This window comes from Coregonus clupeaformis, unplaced genomic scaffold (assembly GCF_020615455.1).
Source record: "Coregonus clupeaformis isolate EN_2021a unplaced genomic scaffold, ASM2061545v1 scaf0526, whole genome shotgun sequence".
Classification (NCBI taxonomy): Eukaryota; Metazoa; Chordata; class Actinopteri; order Salmoniformes; family Salmonidae; genus Coregonus; species Coregonus clupeaformis.
In genome coordinates this window covers 278,795-299,217 of record NW_025533981.1, presented here as the reverse complement: position 1 = coordinate 299,217, position 20,423 = coordinate 278,795, and the positions used below count along the sequence as shown (strand labels likewise).

The following is a 20,423-nucleotide window of genomic DNA, read 5'->3' as shown; positions in this document are numbered from 1 at the left end:
CCATAAAAATGGTGGTATATGTTTACACTCACATATCGCCAATAAAATCATAGAAAAGTGTATACCTAGTTGACTAAAGAAAGCAAAATTGAAATAATTATACACATGATTTGATACGTTTATTTCATTTTATTGACTGGTGCCCCTAAAGTAGGCATGGCTCCTTTAAATATAGGCTACAGCCGCTGTGCTAATATATAAACAAAGTTGGTGAATGTTGACAAACATGGTCTGTGCTATCGCAAATCCTTGGGACGTCCCTACCATATTGAAGTCGAATGGCTTAGATAAAGGTAAGAGATTAGGGTAGGGACGTCCCAAGGATCCCAGATAGCACTGACTGAACAAACATCTGCAGGTAGTGGGTACCATAGATATAAAGCAGATTCTGTTCTCTCTCTCTCATATATATATATATATATATATATATGGTGGGTACTCTCATGTTACATTTTTTCAGGTGCTATCAGAGTTTTATATTCTAGATGTGTGTGCAACAACATAACGAAAGAAACAGCATACTGTACCAGTAACACCTTTACTACATATTTTCATAACTATTTTACAGAATCAACACAGGATTTGTAAATACATCTGTATACAGAAGTTAGTAGTTAGCTAATACAGTACACACTCCCTTGTATAGTCATACTTCCTGCAAGCTACATGAGCTGTAAATAGGTTTAATTATAAATGTACAAACCATCACGATGATGGATAAAATGTATGTGCAATATACATTTACAACAAAACTAAAACATTAAAAGTGTCTTGGGCATCCTTCCCTCTGTTGAAGCAATTTATCTTATAATTTTCCTAAACAAAATGTCTATGCTGTAATTATTATCTATTCATAACCTTCATCGAAACAGAATTACAGCTTGATTAAATTGAACAACCACCCAAAAATCCAGAATAAGTATTTAATAAACCAAATAGTTTAGAATTAAGTCTTTAGCAAGAAACAAAGTGACAGACAGCTGTCATAAGGAAAAAAAAGTTAAACAAAATTATAAAAATTCCAGTTCGCCATTTATCACCTAACAGCATAATAAACGTGATACATTTTACTGGATCTTTTACACCCCTCTAACAAAAACAAATGTGTCTCTAGTTGTGCACTGTAAGAATACATTTTATATTATATGTTCTAAAACATAGACCAGAGCAACATAGTCCTGAACTTCAAAATAAATGCATGTTTTAGAGCATAAAGGCTGCATTTTACTCTGCCATAATCAGATGATGAAGAAGAGGAGGTAGAATCAGATTAAGGTGCATCTGCCGCGGTTGTCTTTGTTGTTGCTGATGACGATGATGAAGGCTCAGATGATGCAGTCCATGATGTGAATCTGTAGGCTGTCCAGGTCTGGTAGGATCTCGTTACACTTGGGGCAGACGTGCTCCGGTATATTCCCCTGCTGCTGCCAGTCCCTGGCATCACCACCTATCAGACACAGTGGTATGATAATGGTATTGCCTTATGTACAGCATAATTGCATGATTTATCATTGTTGTAAATACATGTGAGATGGGATGGGGAGGAGCAGAGTGTTTTCTTAATAAAATAAATACGAGATAACATTTCATTGGCAGACAACAGTTTGATGTGCCCTGGCTTGAGCCCTTCTCTCTCAGCAAGGTGAATGATTTATAGCAATGTCCAGTCCTGTACCTCTGGCTCCCTGCATGTTTTGTGAACCAGCGCCCTCATGTGGATTGCCTCCACGTGGCATGTGTCTCCTCCGCATATCGCTCAGAGATTGCCTACAGAAACCAGTTGTAGTCAGGTGGTGGATCCAAAATGGCAGTGAACGTGACCTAATATGACCAGTCTGTGATCATATGACCAATATGTAATCTGATGCGTACCTGCCCAGTGAGTCCATCTCGTCCTGTAGCTGAGTGTTCTGTTTCTTGACAAACTCCAGCTGAGCAGACAGACGTTCCTTCTCCTCGTGAATCTTCTCCCGAGCTGCTCGCTCCGCGTAGAAGTCAGAGGAGTACACCTCCGCCTGGACAAAAAAAAAAAGAAGAAAACAATGATATATATACACACACACACCAAATAAAAAACACAAAACAAACAAATAAATTGCACACATTATTAAAATGACACGTACACACATAATCACGGATGGCCACACACAAAACATTAGTCTATACGTATCAATGATTACAAGACGTGATTGTATTGTTGTACAGATACAGTGGGGAAAAAAAGTATTTAGTCAGCCACCAATTGTGCAAGTTCTCCCACTTAAAAAGATGAGAGAGGCCTGTACTTTTCATCATAGGTACACGTCAACTATAACAGACAAATTGAGAAAAGAAATTCCAGAAAATCACATTGTAGGATTTTTAATGAATTTATTTGCAAATTATGGTGGAAAATAAGTATTTGGTCAATAACAAAAGTTTCTCAATACTTTGTTATATACCTTTGTTGGCAATGACACAGGTCAAACGTTTTCTGTAAGTCTTCACAAGGTTTTCACACACTGTTGCTGGTATTTTGGCCCATTCCTCCATGCAGATATCCTCTAGAGCAGTGATGTTTTGGGGGCTGTCGCTGGGCAACACGGACTTTCAGCTCCCCTCCAAAGATTTTCTATGAGGTTGAGATCTGGAGACTGGCTAGGCCACTCCAGGACCTTGAAATGCTTCTTACGAAGCCACTCCTTCGTTGCCCGGCGGTGTGTTTGGGATCATTGTCATGCTGAAAGACCCAGCCACGTTTCATCTTCAATGCCCTTGCTGATGGAAGGAGGTTTTCACTCAAAATCTCACGATACATGGCCCCATTCATTCTTTCCTTTACACGGATCAGTCGACCTGGTCCCTTTGCAGAATAACAGCCCCAAAGCATGATGTTTCCACTCCCATGCTTCACAGTAGGTATGGTGTTCTTTGGATGCAACTCAGCATTATTTGTCCTCCAAACACAACGAGTTGAGTTTTTACCAAAAAGTTATATTTTGGTTTCATCTGACCATATGACATTCTCCCAATCCTCTTCTGGATTATCCAAATGCACTCTAGCAAACTTAAGACGGGCCTGGCTTAAGCAGGGGGACACGTCTTGCACTGCAGGATTTGAGTCCCTGGCGGCGTAGTGTGTTACTGATGGTAGGCTTTGTTACTTTGGTCCCAGCTCTCTGCAGGTCATTCACTAGGTCCCCCCGTGTGGTTCTGGGATTTTTGCTCACCATTCTTGTGATCATTTTGACCCCACGGGGTGAGATCTTGCGTGGAGCCCCAGATCGAGGGAGATTATCAGTGGCCTTGTATGTCTTCCATTTCCTAATAATTGCTCCCACAGTTGATTTCTTCAAACCAAGCTGCTTACCTATTGCAGATTCAGTCTTCCCAGCCTGGTGCAGGTCTACAATTTTGTTTCTGGTGTCCTTTGACAGCTCTTTGGTCTTGGCCGTAGTGGAGTTTGGAGTATGACTGTTTGAGGTTGTGGACACGTGTCTTTTATACTGATAACAAGTTCAGACAGGTGCCATTAATACAGGTAACGAGTGGAGGACAGAGGAGCCTCTTAAAGAAGAAGTTACAGGTCTGTGAGAGCCAGAAATATTGCTTGTTTGTAGGTGACCAAATACTTATTTTCCACCATAATTTACAAATAAATTCATAAAAAATCCTACAATGTGATTTTCTGGAATTTTTTTTCTCAATTTGTCTGTCATAGTTGACGTGTACCTATGATGAAAATTACAGGCCTCTGTCATCTTTTTAAGTGGGAGAACTTGCACAGTTGGTGGCTGACTAAATACTTTTTTTCCCCACTGTATAATGCGAATGCCGTCAACAGAATGTAGTGTATTGGTTATAAAATTGAATTTCACCCAAATATATATTTTTTATATTCATTGATCTTGTGCATTTTGTAAAATAGCCAACCAATGAGCCCCTGGGGGAAAATAATTTTTAATTGCTTATCCCGTAAACCATAACTCTGAGTTAAGAGGGATAGTTCATGAAAAATGTGTTTCTAACTTGGAATGATTCCAGCAATACAAACACTTAATGCAACCACTAAAATTCCCCAAATACATGGTCCAAGGACACCGCTTGTGTCTGGTACTATAAGTGGATAATTAACCTTGCTTGTGCTGTTATGTTAAGACCACATGCCTCAGAGAAGCCATGAACAGACCCAATTTCTATATTCTGCTTCTTGCTGGTGTATAGAGATATATATACAGTGGGGAGAACAAGTATTTGATACACTGCCGATTTTGCAGGTTTTCCTACTTACAAAGCATGTAGAGGTCTGTAATTTTTATCATAGGTACACTGCAACTGTGACAGACGGAATCTAAAACAAAAATCCAGAAAATCACATTGTATGATTTTTAAGTAATTAATTTGCATTTTATTGCATGACATAAGTATTTGATCACCTACCAACCAGTAAGAATTCCGGCTCTCACAGACCTGTTAGTTTTTCTTTAAGAAGCCCTCCTGTTCTCCACTCATTACCTGTATTTAACTGCACCTGTTTGAACTCGTTACCTGTATAAAAAGACCTGTCCACACACTCAATCAAACAGACTCCAACCTCTCCACAATGGCCAAGACCAGAGAGCTGTGTAAGGACATCAGGGATAAAATTGTACACCTGCACAAGGCTGGGATGGGCTACAGGACAATAGGCAAGCAGCTTGGTGAGAAGGCAACAACTGTTGGCGCAATTATTAGAAAATGGAAGAACTTCAAGATGACGGTCAATCACCCTCGGTCTGGGGCTCCATGCAAGATCTCACCTCGTGGGGCATCAATGATCATGAGGAAGGTGAGGGATCAGCCCAGAACTACACGGCAGGACCTGGTCAATGACCTGAAGAGAGCTGGGACCACAGTCTCAAAGAAAACCATTAGTAACACACTACGCCGTCATAGATTAAAATCCTGCAGTGCACACAAGGTCCCCCTGCTCAAGCCAGCGCATGTCCAGGCCCGTCTGAAGTTTGCCAATGACCATCTGGATGATCCAGAGGAGGAATGGGAGAAGGTAATGTGGTCTGATGAGACAAAAATAGAGCTTTCTGGTCTAAACTCCACTCGCCGTGTTTGGAGGAAGAAGAAGGATGAGTACAACCCCAAGAACACCATCCCAACCGTGAAGCATGGAGGTGAAGACATCATTCTTTGGGGATGCTTTTTTGCAAAGGGGACAGGACGACTGCACCGTATTGAGGGGAGGATGGATAGGGCCATGCATCGCAAGATCTTGGCCAACAACCTCCTTCCCTCAGTAAGAGCATTGAAGATGGGTCGTGGCTGGGTCTTCCAGCATGACAACGACCCGAAACACACAGCCAGGGCAACTAAGGAGTGGCTCCATAAGAAGCATCTCAAGGTCCTGGAGTGGCCTAGCCAGTCTCCAGACCTGAACCCAATAGAAAATCTTTGGAGGAAGCTGAAAGTCCGTATTGCCCAGCGACAGCCCCGAAACCTGAAGGATCTGGAGAAGGTCTGTATGGAGGAGTGGGCCAAAATCCCTGCTGCAGTGTGTGCAAACCTGGTCAAGACCTACAGGAAACGTATGATCTCTGTAATTGCAAACAAAGGTTTCTGTACCAAATATTAAGTTCTGCTTTTATGATGTATCAAATACTTATGTCATGCAATAAAATAAAATGCAAATTAATTACTTAAAAATCATACAATGTGATTTTCTGGATTTTGTTTTAGATTCCGTCTCTCACAGTTGAAGTGTACCTATGATAAAAATTACAGACCTCTACATGCTTTGTAAGTAGGAAAACCTGCAAAATCGTCAGTGTATCAAATACTTGTTCTCCCCACTGTGTGTGTGTGTGTGTGTGTGTGTGTGTGTGTATGTATATATATATATATATATACACACATAAAAAACAACACAAAACATAAATAAATAGCACACATTATTAAAATGACACTTACAGTGAGGGAAAAAAGTATTTGATTCCCTGCTGATTTTGTACGTTTGCCCACTGACAAAGACATGATCAGTCTATAATTGCAATGGTAGGTTTATTTGAACAGTGGGAGACAGAATAACAACAACAAAAATCCAGAAAAACCCATGTCAAAAATGTTATAAATTGATTTGCATTTTAATGAGGGAAATAAGTACACTGCTCAAAAAAATAAAGGGAATACTTAAACACAATATAACTCCAAGTCAATCACACTTCTGTGAAATCAAACTGTCCACTTAGGAAGCAACACTGATTGACAATAAATTTCACATGCTGTTGTGCAAATGGAATAGACAACAGGTGGAAATTATAGGCAATTACGAAGACACCCCCAATAAAGAAGTGGTTCTGCAGGTGGTGACCACAGACACTTCTCAGTTCCTATGCTTCCTGGCTGATGTTTTGGTCACTTTTGAATGCTGGCGGTGCTTTCACTCTAGTGGTAGCATGAGACGGAGTCTACAACCCACACAAGTGGCTCAGGTAGTGCAGCTCATCCAGGATGGCACATCAATGCGAGCTGTGGCAAGAAGGTTTGCTGTGTCTGTCAGCGTAGTGTCCAGAGCATGGAGGCGTTACGAGGAGACAGGCCAGTACATCAGGAGACGTGGAGGAGGCCGTAGGAGGGCAACAACCCAGCAGCAGGACCGCTACCTCTGCCTTTGTGCAAGGAGGAGCAGGAGGAGCACTGCCAGAGCCCTGCAAAATGACCTCCAGCAGGCCACAAATGTGCATGTGTCTGCTCAAACGGTCAGAAACAGACTCCATGAGGGTGGTATGAGGGCCCGACGTCCACAGGTGGGGGTTGTGCTTACAGCCCAACACCGTGCAGGACGTTTGGCATTTGCCAGAGAACAGCAACATTGGCAAATTCGCCACTGGCGCCCTGTGCTCTTCACAGATGAAAGCAGGTTCACACTGAGCACGTGACAGACGTGACAGAGTCTGGAGACGGCGTGGAGAACGTTCTGCTGCCTGCAACATCCTCCAGCATGACCGGTTTGGCGGTGGGTCAGTCATGGTGTGGGGTGGCATTTCTTTGGGGGGGCCGCACAGCCCTCCATGTGCTCGCCAGAGGTAGCCTGACTGCCATTAGGTACCGAGATGAGATCCTCAGACCCCTTGTGAGACCATATTCTGGTGCGGTTGGCCCTGGGTTCCTCCTAATGCAAGACAATGCTAGACCTCATGTGGCTGGAGTGTGTCAGCAGTTCCTGCAAGAGGAAGGCATTGATGCTATGGACCGCCCATTCCCCAGACCTGAATCCAATTGAGCACATCTGGGACATCATGTCTCGCTCCATCCACCAACGCCACGTTGCACCACAGACTGTCCAGGAGTTGGCGGATGCTTTAGTCCAGGTCTGGGAGGAGATCCCTCAGGAGACCATCCGCCACCTCATCAGGAGCATGCCCAGGCGTTGTAGGGAGGTCATACAGGCACGTGGAGGCCACACACACTACTGAGCCTCATTTTGACTTGTTTTAAGAACATTACATCAAAGTTGGATCAGCCTGTAGTGTGGTTTTCCACTTTAATTTTGAGGGTGACTCCAAATCCAGACCTCCATGGGTTGATACATTTGATTTCCATTGATCATTTTTGTGTGATTTTGTTGTCAGCACATTCAACGAAAAAAAGTATTTAATAAGATTATTTCATTCATTCAGATCTAGGATGTGTTGTTTAAGTGTTCCCTTTATTTTTTTGAGCAGTGTATTTGACCCCTCTGCAAAACATGACTTAGTACTTGGTGGCAAAACCCTTGTTGGCAATCACAGAGGTAAGACGTTTCTTGTAGTTGGCCACCAGGTTTGCACACATCTCAGGAGGGATTTTGTCCCACTCCTCTTTGCAGATCTTCTCCAAGTCATTAAGGTTTCGAGCCTGACTTTTGGCAACTCGAACCTTCAGCTCCCTCCACAGATTTTCTATGGGATTAAGGTCTGGAGACTGGCTAGGCCACTCCAGGACCTTAAATGTGCTTCTTCTTGATCCAATCCTTTGTTGCCTTGGCCGTGTGTTTTGGGTCATTGTCATGCTGGAATACCCATCCACGACCCATTTTCAATGCCCTGGCTGAGGGAAGGAGGTTCTCACCCAAGATTTGGCGGTACATGGCCCCGTCCATCGTCCCTTTGATGCGGTGAAGTTGTCCTGTCCCCTTAGCAGAAAAACACCCCAAAAGCAGAATGTTTCCACCTCCATGTTTGACGGTGGGGATGGTGTTCTTGGGGTCATAGGCAGCATTCCTCCTCCTCCAAACACGGTGAGTTGAGTTGATACCAAAGAGCTCGATTTTGGTCTCATCTGACCACAACACTTCCACCCAGTTCTCCTCTGAATCATTCAGATGTTCATTGGCTAACTTCAGACAGGCCTGTATATGTGCTTTATTGAGCAGGGGGACCTTGCGGGCGCTGCATAATTTCAGTCCTTCACAGCGTAGTGTTACCAATTGTTTTCTTGGTGACTATGGTCCCAGCTGCCTTGAGATCATTGACAAGATCCTCCCGTGTAGTTCTGGGCTGATTCCTCACCGTTCTCATGATCATTGCAACTCCACGAGGTGAGATCTTGCATGGAACCCCAGGCCGAGGGAGATTGACAGTTATTTTGTGTTTCTTCCATTTGCGAATAATCGCACCAACTGTTGTCACCTTCTCATCAAGCTGCTTGGCGATGGTCTTGTAGCCCATTCCAGCCTTATGTAGGTCTTCAATCTTGTCCCTGACATCCTTGGAGAGCTCTTTGGTCTTGGCCATGGTGCAGAGTTTGGAATCTGATTGATTGATTGCTTCTGTGGACAGGTGTCTTTTATACAGGTAACAAGCTGAGATTAGGAGCACTCCCTTTAAGAGTGTGCTCCTAATCTCAGCTCGTTACCTGTTTAAAAGACACCTGGTAGCCAGAAATCTTTGATGCAAATCAATTTATAACATTTTTGAAATGCGTTTTTCTGGATTTTGTTGTTATTCTGTCTCTCACTGTTCAAATAAACCTACCATTAAAAGTATAGACTGATAATTTCTTTGTCAGTGGGCAAACGTACAAAATCAACAGGGGATCAAATACTTTTTCCTCCCTCACTGTACACACATAATCACGGATGGACACACACAAAACATTTGTCTATACGTATCAATGATTACAAGACGTGATTGTATTGTTGTACAGATATAATGCGAATGCCATCACCAGAATGTAGTGTATTGGTTATAAATTGAATTTCACCCAAATATATTTTTTTATATTCAATGATCTTGTACATTTTGTAAAATAGCCAACCAATGAGCCCCTGGGGAAAAATAATCTTAATTGCTTATCCCGTAAACCATAACTGAGTTGAAAGGGATAGTTCATGAAAAATGTGTTTCTAACTTGGAATGATTCCAGCAATACAAACACTTAATGCAACCACTAAAATTCCCCAAATACATGGTCCAAGGACACCGCTTGTGTCTGGTTCTATAAATGGATCATTAACCTTGCTTGTGCTGTTATGTTAAGACCACACGCCTCAGAGAAGCCATGAACAGACCCAATTTCTATATTCTGCTTCTTGCTGGTGTCTTGGTCAACGGGAAAGGTAGGCTGTTGTTTTAAGTTGTAGGCTGAATGAAGTGTTCATTTCTTTGTGTAAGAGGTTTGTCATCAGGAAAACATTTCTAATTGGCTTACAGCACACATACATGAAGAGTGAGTAACCAAAATGTCTAGGAGGTGCAGACTACCATTGCCATAATTGTTTTTACTATTTTTTAACACTTCCTTTAGGCAATGATGCTGTATTACAGTATATGGATTCAGTTTTTATCGTTCCCTTGATTGTGTGTTGCAGCCCTCCGATGGCAAAACGAATTAGACCTGCCCTTACAGTTTAACTGCCCTTCAAGACAATCCATCTCTCACATAAAAAGGTGAGAAAAGTCATAGGCACTTATTTGCCTACTATAAATCTTCTACCAACGTGCAAAACCTCATCTTTCTGCTTGCATCTGCACTTTCACTGACTAGCACTGATTCCCAAAATGAAACGTGTTCTCTAATCGTTAATGCGGTTGTACTTTTCATCACCAATTATGAACGAAATTATCTAATTGTGCTGCATAGACCAGTAAGTGCCAGTGTTGTGTTCGAGACCACCTAAAGCGAGACCGATTCAAGATCGAGACTGGATCAAATCGAGACCGAGTCAAGACAGACAGGGAAAAGGGGTCTCTCTCAAACCTTTTCAGCTAGTTGGCCATCAAAATTGCACTGATGAACGATGGGGAATTGTAGCCTCCTCGTCCTTCTGCAGCTTGCCTGCCAATGCATGCTGCCCCAACCAAGCACCCAAGCTAACTGGCTAAAGTTGGCTAGCTTGCTACTTCCAGACACAAATGAGAGAACAACTCACTGACCATTTTACTCACCGTAGCAGAGCTGGTTAGGCTGTTTACATGTTATCTAGAACGTTCTTGACTAAATATTACTTTTTTTGCCTACGTTTACTGACACCGGTCATATTCAGCAGGTGTTGCGTGTTCGTAAAGTCAGTTGTTCTGCGCTCTGGCACACTCAGACGAGAGTGCTCTGAAATTGGAGTAGATAGCCAGAATACATTTGCGAACACAAGATATATGCAAACTGTATAACAGTTCTTGCTAGCTAACCAAATGAGACCTGCATCTCTAGCTGTGTATAGCGACCAAAAAAACAGGGGGAGTCTGTCACTCACCCACTCCTCCAATGGCATGACATCCTCCTAGCAGATAGCTAAGCTAGCTAACATTAGGCTCTGTGTTAGCGTTCTACATAAATATAATTATATGCTAGCCTATTAGCTATGTTATGACTGACTTGTTATCATTGCCCTTGCTAGTTTGATTGTATTGACATTCCCAGCCTTAGTTACATTAGTCCGTTTTTGTCCAGAATATTGAGTCATTGAAACTGAAACAGTGAATCCCGAATAGAGGCAGCAAGGAATGTACCAGGCCAGCTGTGATTTACAACCTGATAGCAATACTTTCTGGACTACCAAGAAATGTATTGGTGAATTATATTAGATGGATGCAGTTCAATGCATGATTTATTCTGCCAACAATGCCTTACTGTACGTCATGGAACATTGAGTCAAATATAACCTATTTTTAAAACCTCTTATAAAGTTGGTTTTGTAAAATAAACTGGGAATTTGACTGATTATGATTGTTTGTTTGTTTCATATCTGCAAAGTAGTTAAAACACTGTCAGTTCCACTTTAAACTTTAGGTCACCGGTTACTTTGTGTGCTTAAACGTGCAATGATCTTTGCAATGGGAAGTAATAGTTGTACATTTCGATTGGGAAATGCTTAATGGTTGTGTTTTGGTATTCTTATGATTGAGATCTACTGGCTTATTATGTCAGAGTTTATGGACTGCTTATCCTTTATCATCATGCTGTGTGTGACTGCTGTCTTTCCATCGGCCCTATGAAGTGGTGTAGTGGTGCATGGAGAAGTGGGTATACTCAAATTTTGCCCATAAGTTCCCAAACGGCCCACCCAGCGAAGGAAAGGCACCCTGTGTGAGTTTTCCTATAGCTTTTTAACATTTTCACTCTCAAAATCACATTTATTTATTTTTTTTAATAGAAAAAAGACACAAATGTGATGGTCTAAGTCCACATCAATCTGATTGGGTGGGCCTGTCAGTGCCTGGCTCCCCAGTTGGTGGCCTTCTGTCCACCCAGGCCCATCCATGTCTACGCCCCTGATGCAAACATCACATGATGCCAATTGCGCATTACAAATAGCCTACTAACCAACACATCAGAAGTAAACTTGTTCAATTCCTGGTTTGCATGCCCATTGTTGCCTTAGTATTTACTGGTAGATATCATGAATTGAAACGTCTTTCCTACCCATCCGGCTACCGATGTCATTCTTCTGTGAGCTGCTCCAATGCCAAAACCAGTTGAGAACTGCACACTTGCTGCCTGCAGATGATATTCTGCTGCAACAAGGCTGTGTGGGCACGCATGTGAATATATATATAAAGCCTGTTAAGATATTCATGTTTCAAGAAAGGAGTATATATATATATATATATTTGGCCTGGCAATGACTGAATGGAAGCTGATAAGTATGAGTGTTTTACTTCGCTGGTCTCGGGCAGAAATTACTAGTCCTCACTGTTTGAGACAGAATCAAGACAGAGTACAAATGTATTCGACACAAGACCGAGACACTCAATGTTTTCTTGAGACCGCACTGCAGTGTTGATATTGGACATATTAACAAATTAAACCTTAAATGCATTTACAGTGCATTCGGAAAGTCTTCAGACCCCTTGACTTTTTCCAAATTTTGTTACGTTACAGCTTTTTGTAAAATTGATTAAATAGTTTGCAAATGTATAAAAAAAAAAAAGAAATATCACATTTACATAAGTATTCAGACCCTTTACTCAGTACTTTGTTGAAGCACCTTTGGCAGCAATTACAGTCTTCTTTGGTATGACGCTACAAGCTTGGCACACCTGGATTTGGGGAGTTTCTCCCATTCTTCTCTGCAGATCCTCTCAAGCTCTGTCTGGTTGGATGGGGAGTGTCGCTGCACAGCTATTTTCAAGTCTCTCCAGAGATGTTAGATCGGGTTCGAGTCCGGCCTCTGGCTGGGCCACTCAAGGACATTCAGATACTTGTCCCGAAGCCACCCCTGCGTTGTCTTGGCTGTGTGCTTAGGGTTGTTGTCCTGTTGGAAGGTGAACCTTCGCCCCAGTCTGAGGTCCTGACCGCTCTGGAGCAGGTTTTCATCAAGGATCTCTATACTTTGCTCTGTTCATCTTTCCCTCGGTCCTGACTAGTCCCAGTCCCTGCCGCTGAAACACATCCCCACAGCATGATGCTGTCACCACCATGCTTCACCGTTGGGATGGTGCCAGATGTGACACTTGGCATTCAGGCCAAAGAGTTCAATCTTGGTTTCATCAGACCAAAGAATGCTCTCATGGTCTGAGAGTCTTTAGGTGCCTTTTGGCAAACTCCAAAACGGGCTGTCATGTGCCCTTTACTGAGGAGTGGCTTCCGTCTGGCCACTCTACCATAAAGGCCTGATTGTTGGAGTGCTGCAGAGATGGTTGTCCTTCTGGAAGGTTCTCCCATCTCCACAGAGTAACTCTGGAGCTCAGAGTGACCATTGGGTTCTTGGTCACCTCCCTGACCAAGGCCCTTCTCCCCCGATTGCTCAGTTTGGCCGGGCAGCCAGCTCTAGGAAGAGTCTTGGTGGTTCCAAACTTCTTCCATTTAAGAATCATGGAGGCCACTGAGTTCTTAGGGACCTTCAATGCTGCAGAAATGTTTTGGTACCCTTCCCCAGATCTGTGCCTCGACACAATCTTGTCTCGGAGCTCTACAGACACTTCTTTCGACCTCATGGCTTGGTTTTTGCTCTGACATGCACTGTCAACTGTGGGACCTTATAAATCATGTCCAATCAATTGAATTTACCACAGGTGGACTCCAATCAAGTTGTAGAAACATCAAGGTTGATCAATGGAAACAGGATGCACCTGAGCTCAATTTCAAGTCTCATAGTAAAGGGTCTGAATAGTTATTTAAATAAGGTATTTTTTTACTTTTTTTTAATAAATTTGCAAAAATGTTTAGAAACCTGTTTCCACTTTGTCATCATGGGGTATTGTGTGTGGATTGATGAGGAAAATTTTTTAATTAATCAATTTTAGAATAAGGCTGTAACGTAACAAAATGTGGAAAGAGTCAAGGAGTCTGAATACTTTCCGAATGCACTGTATATTTGTTTTCAAATCAATTCAACCATTAATATGTGCATTGTCATGTATCTAATTTCAGTCAGCATGACAACAACCATGAAGACCGTGTGTGGGACTTTGAGTGCAAAGACACGTTTGTCTATGAGCCCGAGTGCCACTGGTCTCCTTACGTAAATGACTTTGACCAGGAGTTTGCCTTTGAATGCCCCAGAAACTATGTCCTCAATGGGATGAACAGCTATCATTCCAACCCCCATGAGGACAGAAGGTGAGTAGACCTCAACGTTCAACAGAGCCAAAATGTTGAAATAGTATTCGTTTAATTTTTCAAATACTTTGAGCAGTTGATTTAGCCTGCTTGGAGTGCCATATGAGCAGCATTTGCACTTTTGGGACTAGTCTATTGGTTCCAGCAAATGCAGCTGAAGTATTTGAAAGAGAACCAATATTTGAATCCAGGTTTGACATAATCCTGACTGTGAAAAAGGTCTTATACTATACCGCACGTGTGATTTCCATCACTGTATCACAGGTGGAGGTTCTATTGCTGTAGAGTCAACAGCTACTGTAACCAGGACTGTCAGTGGACCCCCTACGTCAACTACTTTGATGAGTTAATCTCTTGGAAAGTCCCGAGCCTGAACTACCTAGTTGGGGCCGGAAGCTACCATTCCAATCCTCATGAGTGAGTACAATATGTGTGTGATTTTGGTCGGGGGAGCGATGTTTCAACAACAAGAATGTTTACCTCAAAATGTATTGTGTATTTTCAGAGACCGTCGCTGGAGATACCAGTACTGCACACGGACGAAAAACTGCTGATATTACGGCTGATTATTGCATTCTTGAGTAAAGATTGCCTACTGCCTACTTTCTTGTGTTGTGTTTCATTTAATTATTTTTTTCATTGCATATTCATAAATCAAGCCACTGAGTCTGACTAGAAGTAAACAAAAATGTTGTTTTTTTAAATAATAAAAAAAAAGCGCTGCGCCTATTTCGCTTTATGCAAATATAAACTGTTTGACTGCTAAACTGGTTTAACAAAGAAGCTGCCTTCACTGATGGTCACTTTTAAGTTGATGCTGTACAACTCCAAATGTTCACAAAGAGTTCAGTGCAAGTAAATAAGAATGTTTTAACCTTTTTCAAAGTGTGAGCACACACACCTCTAGCTCAACGCAGAATAATTTACGACACACAGAAACACACAACTAAATGGAGAACACACACAAAAAACCTACCTGAGCCTGGAACACAGAGATGGTCTCCAGCTCCTTCTCCTTCTGATAGATCTCTTGCTTCATGACATCTATCTGCTGTTGCTTAGCAGCCAGGGCCTTCTCTGCTGCGTCCAGTCTGGTCTGCAGGTCTCCCACCTCCTTAGTGACCAGTGGCTGAAGGCCACACAGAGGGCAAGGGTCAGATTCATCCCATTCACCATGCCATTTTGACAAACGACAAAACAGTGCAAAGCGCCAAACTAGACTGATTTCTGTTTAACAGAGGCTAAGTAGTGTGGTCACCTCTCTGTTCTTGCGCTCTTGCTTCAACTCGTTGTAGTCCTCGAATAGCTTGGTGTAGGCATCCTTCAGTTGGGTCAGGGTAGTCCTGAGGAGGGGAGGAGGGGCAACTGACTCATGATGACTAAGGAGTATTTAGATATAGAAACTAATGGCACTGACCAGTGGAAACTGATAGGGGACAGGGGGCGTGGGAGGATTTCAAAAGAGGAGCAGGGAATTTCCATCCCAAGACCCCACCCAAGGGACTGGCCCAATAGTGTAAGAGGGAATAGGCATATGTCTGAGTGAGTGTGTGTGTGTGTGTGTGTGTGTGTTTGACTGTCGTCCCACCTCTCCTCTCCTGCTGTCCTCTGCTCTAGCTGGCCCTGGGCCTTCATGCTGTCCACCTGCAGCTTCAATCTGTCATTCTCACTCTGTACCTCCTGCTTCTCTACCAGCTGGGCTTTCAGAGTCACCACATCCTGCTCCACATCCCTGCATCTACACAGATGGAGAGAGAGAAGGGGGGAATGGGGAGAGAGAGAAAGACAGAGAGCAGGATAGAGGCAAAGTGAAAGGGTGGAAAGGGGGAAAGGGAAAGAGCAAAGGTTAGTATAGTTTACACATTTTCATTGCATCTCTTCTCCTCTGCCTCTCTTTCCTCTGTCTCTCACCTGTCCTGCAGGTTCTTCTTCATGCCCTCTGCCTCGTCCAGTTTGCGCTGAGCCTGTTGTAGCTCATTAAACAGGGTCATCATCTGAGCCTTCAGATGCTCCACCTCTGACGCAGCCTGACACAGAACAGACAACAGTCCGTCAACAAACTGACAGTTCTGATCAAGAAGCTAAGGGTTAGGACATTGTAATGGGGAAATTTAAGATGAATAAAGTTAAGAGTAATTAACACAATGCTTAGCATATTTATATGTTTTCCCTTTTCTGTAATACACATGATTTCCAGTGTTTTATTTGGGACACTCATTTGTGTACTGGTTGATGGTCACTAGACTTGATACTGAATGTTATGGATTGTTCATATCTGTTGATTGTGATTGACGCCAGACTGGAGGTGCAAGGACCGAGGACACTGATTGTTATTGTATTCTGGGACAGTCATTCTATAGCAGCTGATGTTGTGACTTCCTACAAGCTTCTCGGCGGGTGTTTACAGAGCATTGGTGCTGTGAGATTAGAAAATAAGGCCATGCTTCTCTGCTTTTGTGCTGGAGGTGTCTCCCTGTTGCAACTTGTATTAAACCAGATTAATTTACTTTATATGAGACTTATTTTATTCACCTGGAAAATCCCTATTACATACTGTACATTAATACAGTTAAATCTCAATAACTTCCCTGTTCTTACAGGGTGAGAGACAAGTTCTTACCCAGCCTATCTGTGCATCTACCTTCTCCTTCCCAGAGTTCTGTTGGGGCTCCTCCTCTGGTTCAGGCTCAGTACCACATGCTGTGGTGGCTAGCGCTGGGGAAACCACCTCTGGCAGTAGTGAGGTCTGTGTGGAGCTCTCCGTGTTAGTTTCCTTCTCCTCCAGCTCTGTGATTCTGAAAGACATAGGAACATCAGTCTTTGGTTCCACCCAAACATAAGCCCAGGCAGAAATGCGGCCTACCTGGATCTAGCAGCCTCGAGCTCGATTTGTAGCCTCTCCACCCTCTGGGTCTCCTTCCTCAGGGACTGGAGCAGCTGGCTGACAGTCAGCTCCTCAGACTCCTGCCTGGACGCACTCATGTCATACCTGGAGTCCTTTTCATTATGATACAGGTCCTTTCCAGTATCCTCTCTCTACACACACACAGCAGTGCTAAAGTAAGAACACACCCTTATAATATGGATGGCTGGATGGAGAGAGTGAGTGCTACTCACAGCAATCCTGATCTCTATGAAGGAGTCATCCTCTGACCCCTGACCTGTCTTGAGCTGGAGTTCAGAGTTCATGGCCACCAGGTCACTTTTCTCCGCCTGCAGACGCACCAGTTGGGCACGCAGTGCCTCCAGTTCTGCATTATGATTGGCTGTCCCGTCCTGGAGGTGACACAGCACAGATAGGACAAAACAGTCTGCCCAGCAGTATATATATTTATCAATATTCTACTAAAACACTCCATCTTTATTTTCCAAGCCTCTTCTTTTGTTATACAAAATCTAGCTAAATCTACAGACAATCCTCCATACATGATTTTCTCTATTAATAAGCTGAATATGTGGTCTAGCCAGAGAACTAACATTTGGAACATTTGCCTTCCCTTTCTCTCACCTGTCCCTTCCCCTCTGCACCTCCTCCTCCCTCCTGCTCCTCCACCTTCCTGCTGAGCTCCTGGTTGTGTAAGGAGAGGGCCTCCATGCGGCCGCGAGCCTCATCCAGCCTCCCCTCCAGGAACTCCTTCTCCTCCCTCTGCTTCTCCCTCCACACAGAAAGACCCTCGAAGCGCTCCTTCATCGACATGTTGGTCTGCTTCAGCGCCTCTACAGGGGAAGATACACAGGGAGTACATTACTGTAGAATACACAAAAACACACACACTGACAGAGCAGTCAATACATAATCAGCCAATGCAAGACAATCATAACCTCATATGCCATAACATCCCAATGTCCCTGCCCCATACAGTAGATTCTCAATAAGCTTTAATAAGGCTGAACCACATTCTGGTCCCCTCTCCATGTAATAATATGCCATTTAGCAGACACTTTTATCCAAAGCGACTTACAGTCATGCGTGCATAAATGTTTGTGTATGGGTGGTCCCGGGGATCGAACCCACTACCTTGGTGTTACAAGCGCCGTGCTCTACCAGCTGAGCTACAGAGGACCATGTCTCACCCTTCAGCTCTCGGTTCTCCTGGATGAGGCGGTTCATCTGCTGCAGCGTTTCCTCCAGGGTGCCTGTGGTGGGGCTGTGGCCGGGGTGGGAGCTAGGACCCCGGGAGATGTCCCCGTTCACCATGGGGGAGCTGGACGCCATCACTCTACAGCAAGGTGAGGTGGTGTGGAGCCATGCAAGTGGACAATACATTCTCAGACTATGGAATACACTAGATTGATAATAGGGACTCTGATTCTAGGGAAGGCCCGTGCTAGGACAATCAAATGTTTATATATTCTCTAGATCTGCATGCATCAAAACAACAAACAGCACACGCCTTGTCAGAGGTGTGAAGGAATACTATTGCACAATGACTCATGTACACTGGGCAATATCCGTTATTGAATAATCTTATCAGCAGTTGTCATGTGGTAGGTAGGCAGCTCCTCACAGTGCCCACCAGAGAGAAGCCAGCAGCCTGCTTGAGTGTGCTGGCCACTTGTCATGTAATTTAATCAACCCCCACAGGTCTGGGATTGATTGTATATTGTAGCGACCTTAAAGAAACACCTAGCGACCTCCTCAAAAGGTTTGAACCTTTTGGCATAACAGACTTCGTGGTGTAACTCAAGTGTTTCCCAAACTCAGTCCTCGGGACCCCAAAGTGTGCACGTTTTGGTTTTTGCCCTAGAACTACACAGCTGATTCAAATAATCAACTAATCATCAAGCTTTGGGCAAAAACTCAAACGTGCACCCCTTGGTGTCCCAAGGACCGAGTTTGGGAACCATTGGTTAACTGTTAAGGCATGTGTCAAACTCATTCCATAGAGGGTAGTGTCTGCTGGTTTTCACTCCTCCCTTGTACTTGATTGATGAATTAAGGTCACTGATTAGTTAGGAACTCCCCTCGTTTGGTTGTAGGTCTTAATTGGACACAAATTTAAAGGAGAAACCAAAAACCAGCAGTCACTCGGCCCTCCATGGAATGAGTTTGACACCACTGGGTTTATGGTGCTTTCAAGACAACTGGGAACTAGGAAAAAAACCAGGTCGAATCATGACGTCAGTGATCTTAAGGTTCGGAAAGTCGGCGTTCTAGAAAGAGGCCCGAGTTCCCTACTTTGTTCCCGAGTTGGATGACCATTCAAAACACATTTTCCCAGTCAGAACTAGTTTATTTCCTTATTCCCAGGTGTCATGAACACACTGAAGTCGGAAATTTCCCAGTTCGGAGTTCCCAGTTGGTTTGAACGTGGCATAAGGTGTTGGCTTTCGCTGGACCTGGGTTCCAGCCCCAGTCTGGGCTAGCCCCTAAATTCAGTAAAATAACGTGACACATCATAACACATAAAAAAAAGCATAGACTACCGACTCAAAACATGGGTTGACTGACAGCTGTCAAGGCTGCCGTCTTTTCTCCTACTCCTTTCACTTTCACTTCCTCATTTGAAATTCTACCTACCTTTGACAATTAAACAGTAACACAATGTACCATATTTGACAGCTTCTTTAGCTAGCTTGGGTAAAAACAATGTGAGAACGAAATTGTAGTTGCCAAACTGTTAGTGCGTCACATAACAACTAGGCCTAACAAATCAATTGCAATACTCACACGTGATTAAAGTACACCTTGAAAGAACTGAACTTAAACAAACTCGGATACTTCTTGATGAAGATCAAACCTTAACACTTCTGTTTCGTCTTCTTCGGACTTGTATGGGTTTACAGCATTTCCTTGTCTTAACGTCACGTCACAATGAAGGGCTTGTAAACGTTGTATCAGCTGTGGTAATGATCAAACCTTCAACCAGATGGATGAGCTTACGCTCGTTTACCTTCAAATGCCGTATCTTTTGCAAATCAGTGATTATGCTGCGTTAGTGACACCCTCGAACTGGCCCACGGAGCGCACAGAGCAGCTGACGGTGACGTCATGGACTGCAATTCCAGCGGGTTTTCCCTTTGGGAGTGACCTTGCACTTTTGGGAAAGGAGTGAAATTTGCTTGGTAAACCAATTACATATGAGATCAGAAATCCGACTCCTCAATAATTTATTGGACAATTTCATTGGAGGATTGAGAATTTATTCAGCCTATATTGTAGACAATTTCCACATCAGTCTAATCAAATAGGAAAGCCTTTTGCCTAATTTCCCCACTATCCACCTACTGCACTATGGCACTGTATAATAATTTAAAAAATGGAACCTGAGTAGTAAAATGAGTATGACTATGAAGGATGAGAGGCTATATGGGCACTCCTGTATGAATAATACTGTGGGGTATAATTGGCTTGCCTTGGACCACAAACAAATGTTGTTGGTTTGCAGGTCATTCAAATGTCCACTAGATGG

The 20,423-nt window shown here is 43.4% G+C and overlaps 2 protein-coding genes across 5 annotated transcripts; one reads left to right on the top strand and one right to left on the bottom strand.

Annotated features, from left to right (window-relative positions):
* Nucleotides 1-104: 104 nt before the first annotated feature.
* On the bottom strand, nucleotides 105-19,841 carry LOC121559078 (optineurin). 4 transcript variants are annotated; one of them, XM_041872368.2, is made up of 13 exons: nucleotides 19,752-19,841; nucleotides 18,085-18,230; nucleotides 17,519-17,727; nucleotides 17,128-17,286; nucleotides 16,874-17,046; nucleotides 16,631-16,805; nucleotides 15,922-16,037; nucleotides 15,599-15,748; nucleotides 15,269-15,353; nucleotides 14,987-15,139; nucleotides 1,873-2,015; nucleotides 1,676-1,767; nucleotides 105-1,447 (listed from the first exon to the last, which is right to left on the bottom strand). In XM_041872368.2, exons 2-13 carry the CDS (start codon nucleotides 18,224-18,226, stop codon nucleotides 1,326-1,328), a joined length of 1,719 nt encoding a protein of 572 aa, XP_041728302.2. In that variant the 5' UTR covers nucleotides 18,227-18,230; nucleotides 19,752-19,841; the 3' UTR covers nucleotides 105-1,325. The 4 variants fall into 4 exon arrangements, with proteins under 4 accessions (XP_041728302.2, XP_041728301.2, XP_041728303.2 ...); XM_041872367.2 differs by having other exon boundaries at nucleotides 19,682-19,830; XM_041872369.2 differs by having other exon boundaries at nucleotides 16,652-16,805; nucleotides 19,682-19,830.
* On the top strand, nucleotides 9,458-14,612 carry LOC121559079 (hemagglutinin/amebocyte aggregation factor). Its single transcript, XM_041872371.1, has 5 exons — nucleotides 9,458-9,568; nucleotides 9,821-9,899; nucleotides 13,822-14,010; nucleotides 14,275-14,427; nucleotides 14,516-14,612. The coding sequence occupies exons 1-5, from the start codon at nucleotides 9,511-9,513 to the stop codon at nucleotides 14,562-14,564; spliced, it is 528 nt and encodes a 175-aa protein (XP_041728305.1). The 5' UTR covers nucleotides 9,458-9,510; the 3' UTR covers nucleotides 14,565-14,612.
* Nucleotides 19,842-20,423: the final 582 nt, after the last annotated feature.

Bases quoted from the DNA above. Each gene is read 5' to 3' on its own strand.
- LOC121559079 (XM_041872371.1), top strand. From the start codon at position 9,511: ATGAACAGACCCAATTTCTATATTCTGCTTCTTGCTGGTGTCTTGGTC. The intron at 9,569-9,820 runs GTAGGCTGTTGT...TGTGTGTTGCAG, and splicing joins TGTCTTGGTCAACGGGAAAG to CCCTCCGATGGCAAAACGAA. The intron at 14,428-14,515 runs GTGAGTACAATA...GTGTATTTTCAG, and splicing joins TACCATTCCAATCCTCATGA to AGACCGTCGCTGGAGATACC.
- LOC121559078 (XM_041872368.2), bottom strand. From the start codon at position 18,226: ATGGCGTCCAGCTCCCCCATGGTGAACGGGGACATCTCCCGGGGTCCT. The intron at 17,287-17,518 runs GTGAGAGAAAGG...TGTCACCTCCAG, and splicing joins GTGCAGAGGGGAAGGGACAG to GACGGGACAGCCAATCATAA. The intron at 1,768-1,872 runs GTACGCATCAGA...TGGTTTCTGTAG, and splicing joins GAGATGGACTCACTGGGCAG to GCAATCTCTGAGCGATATGC.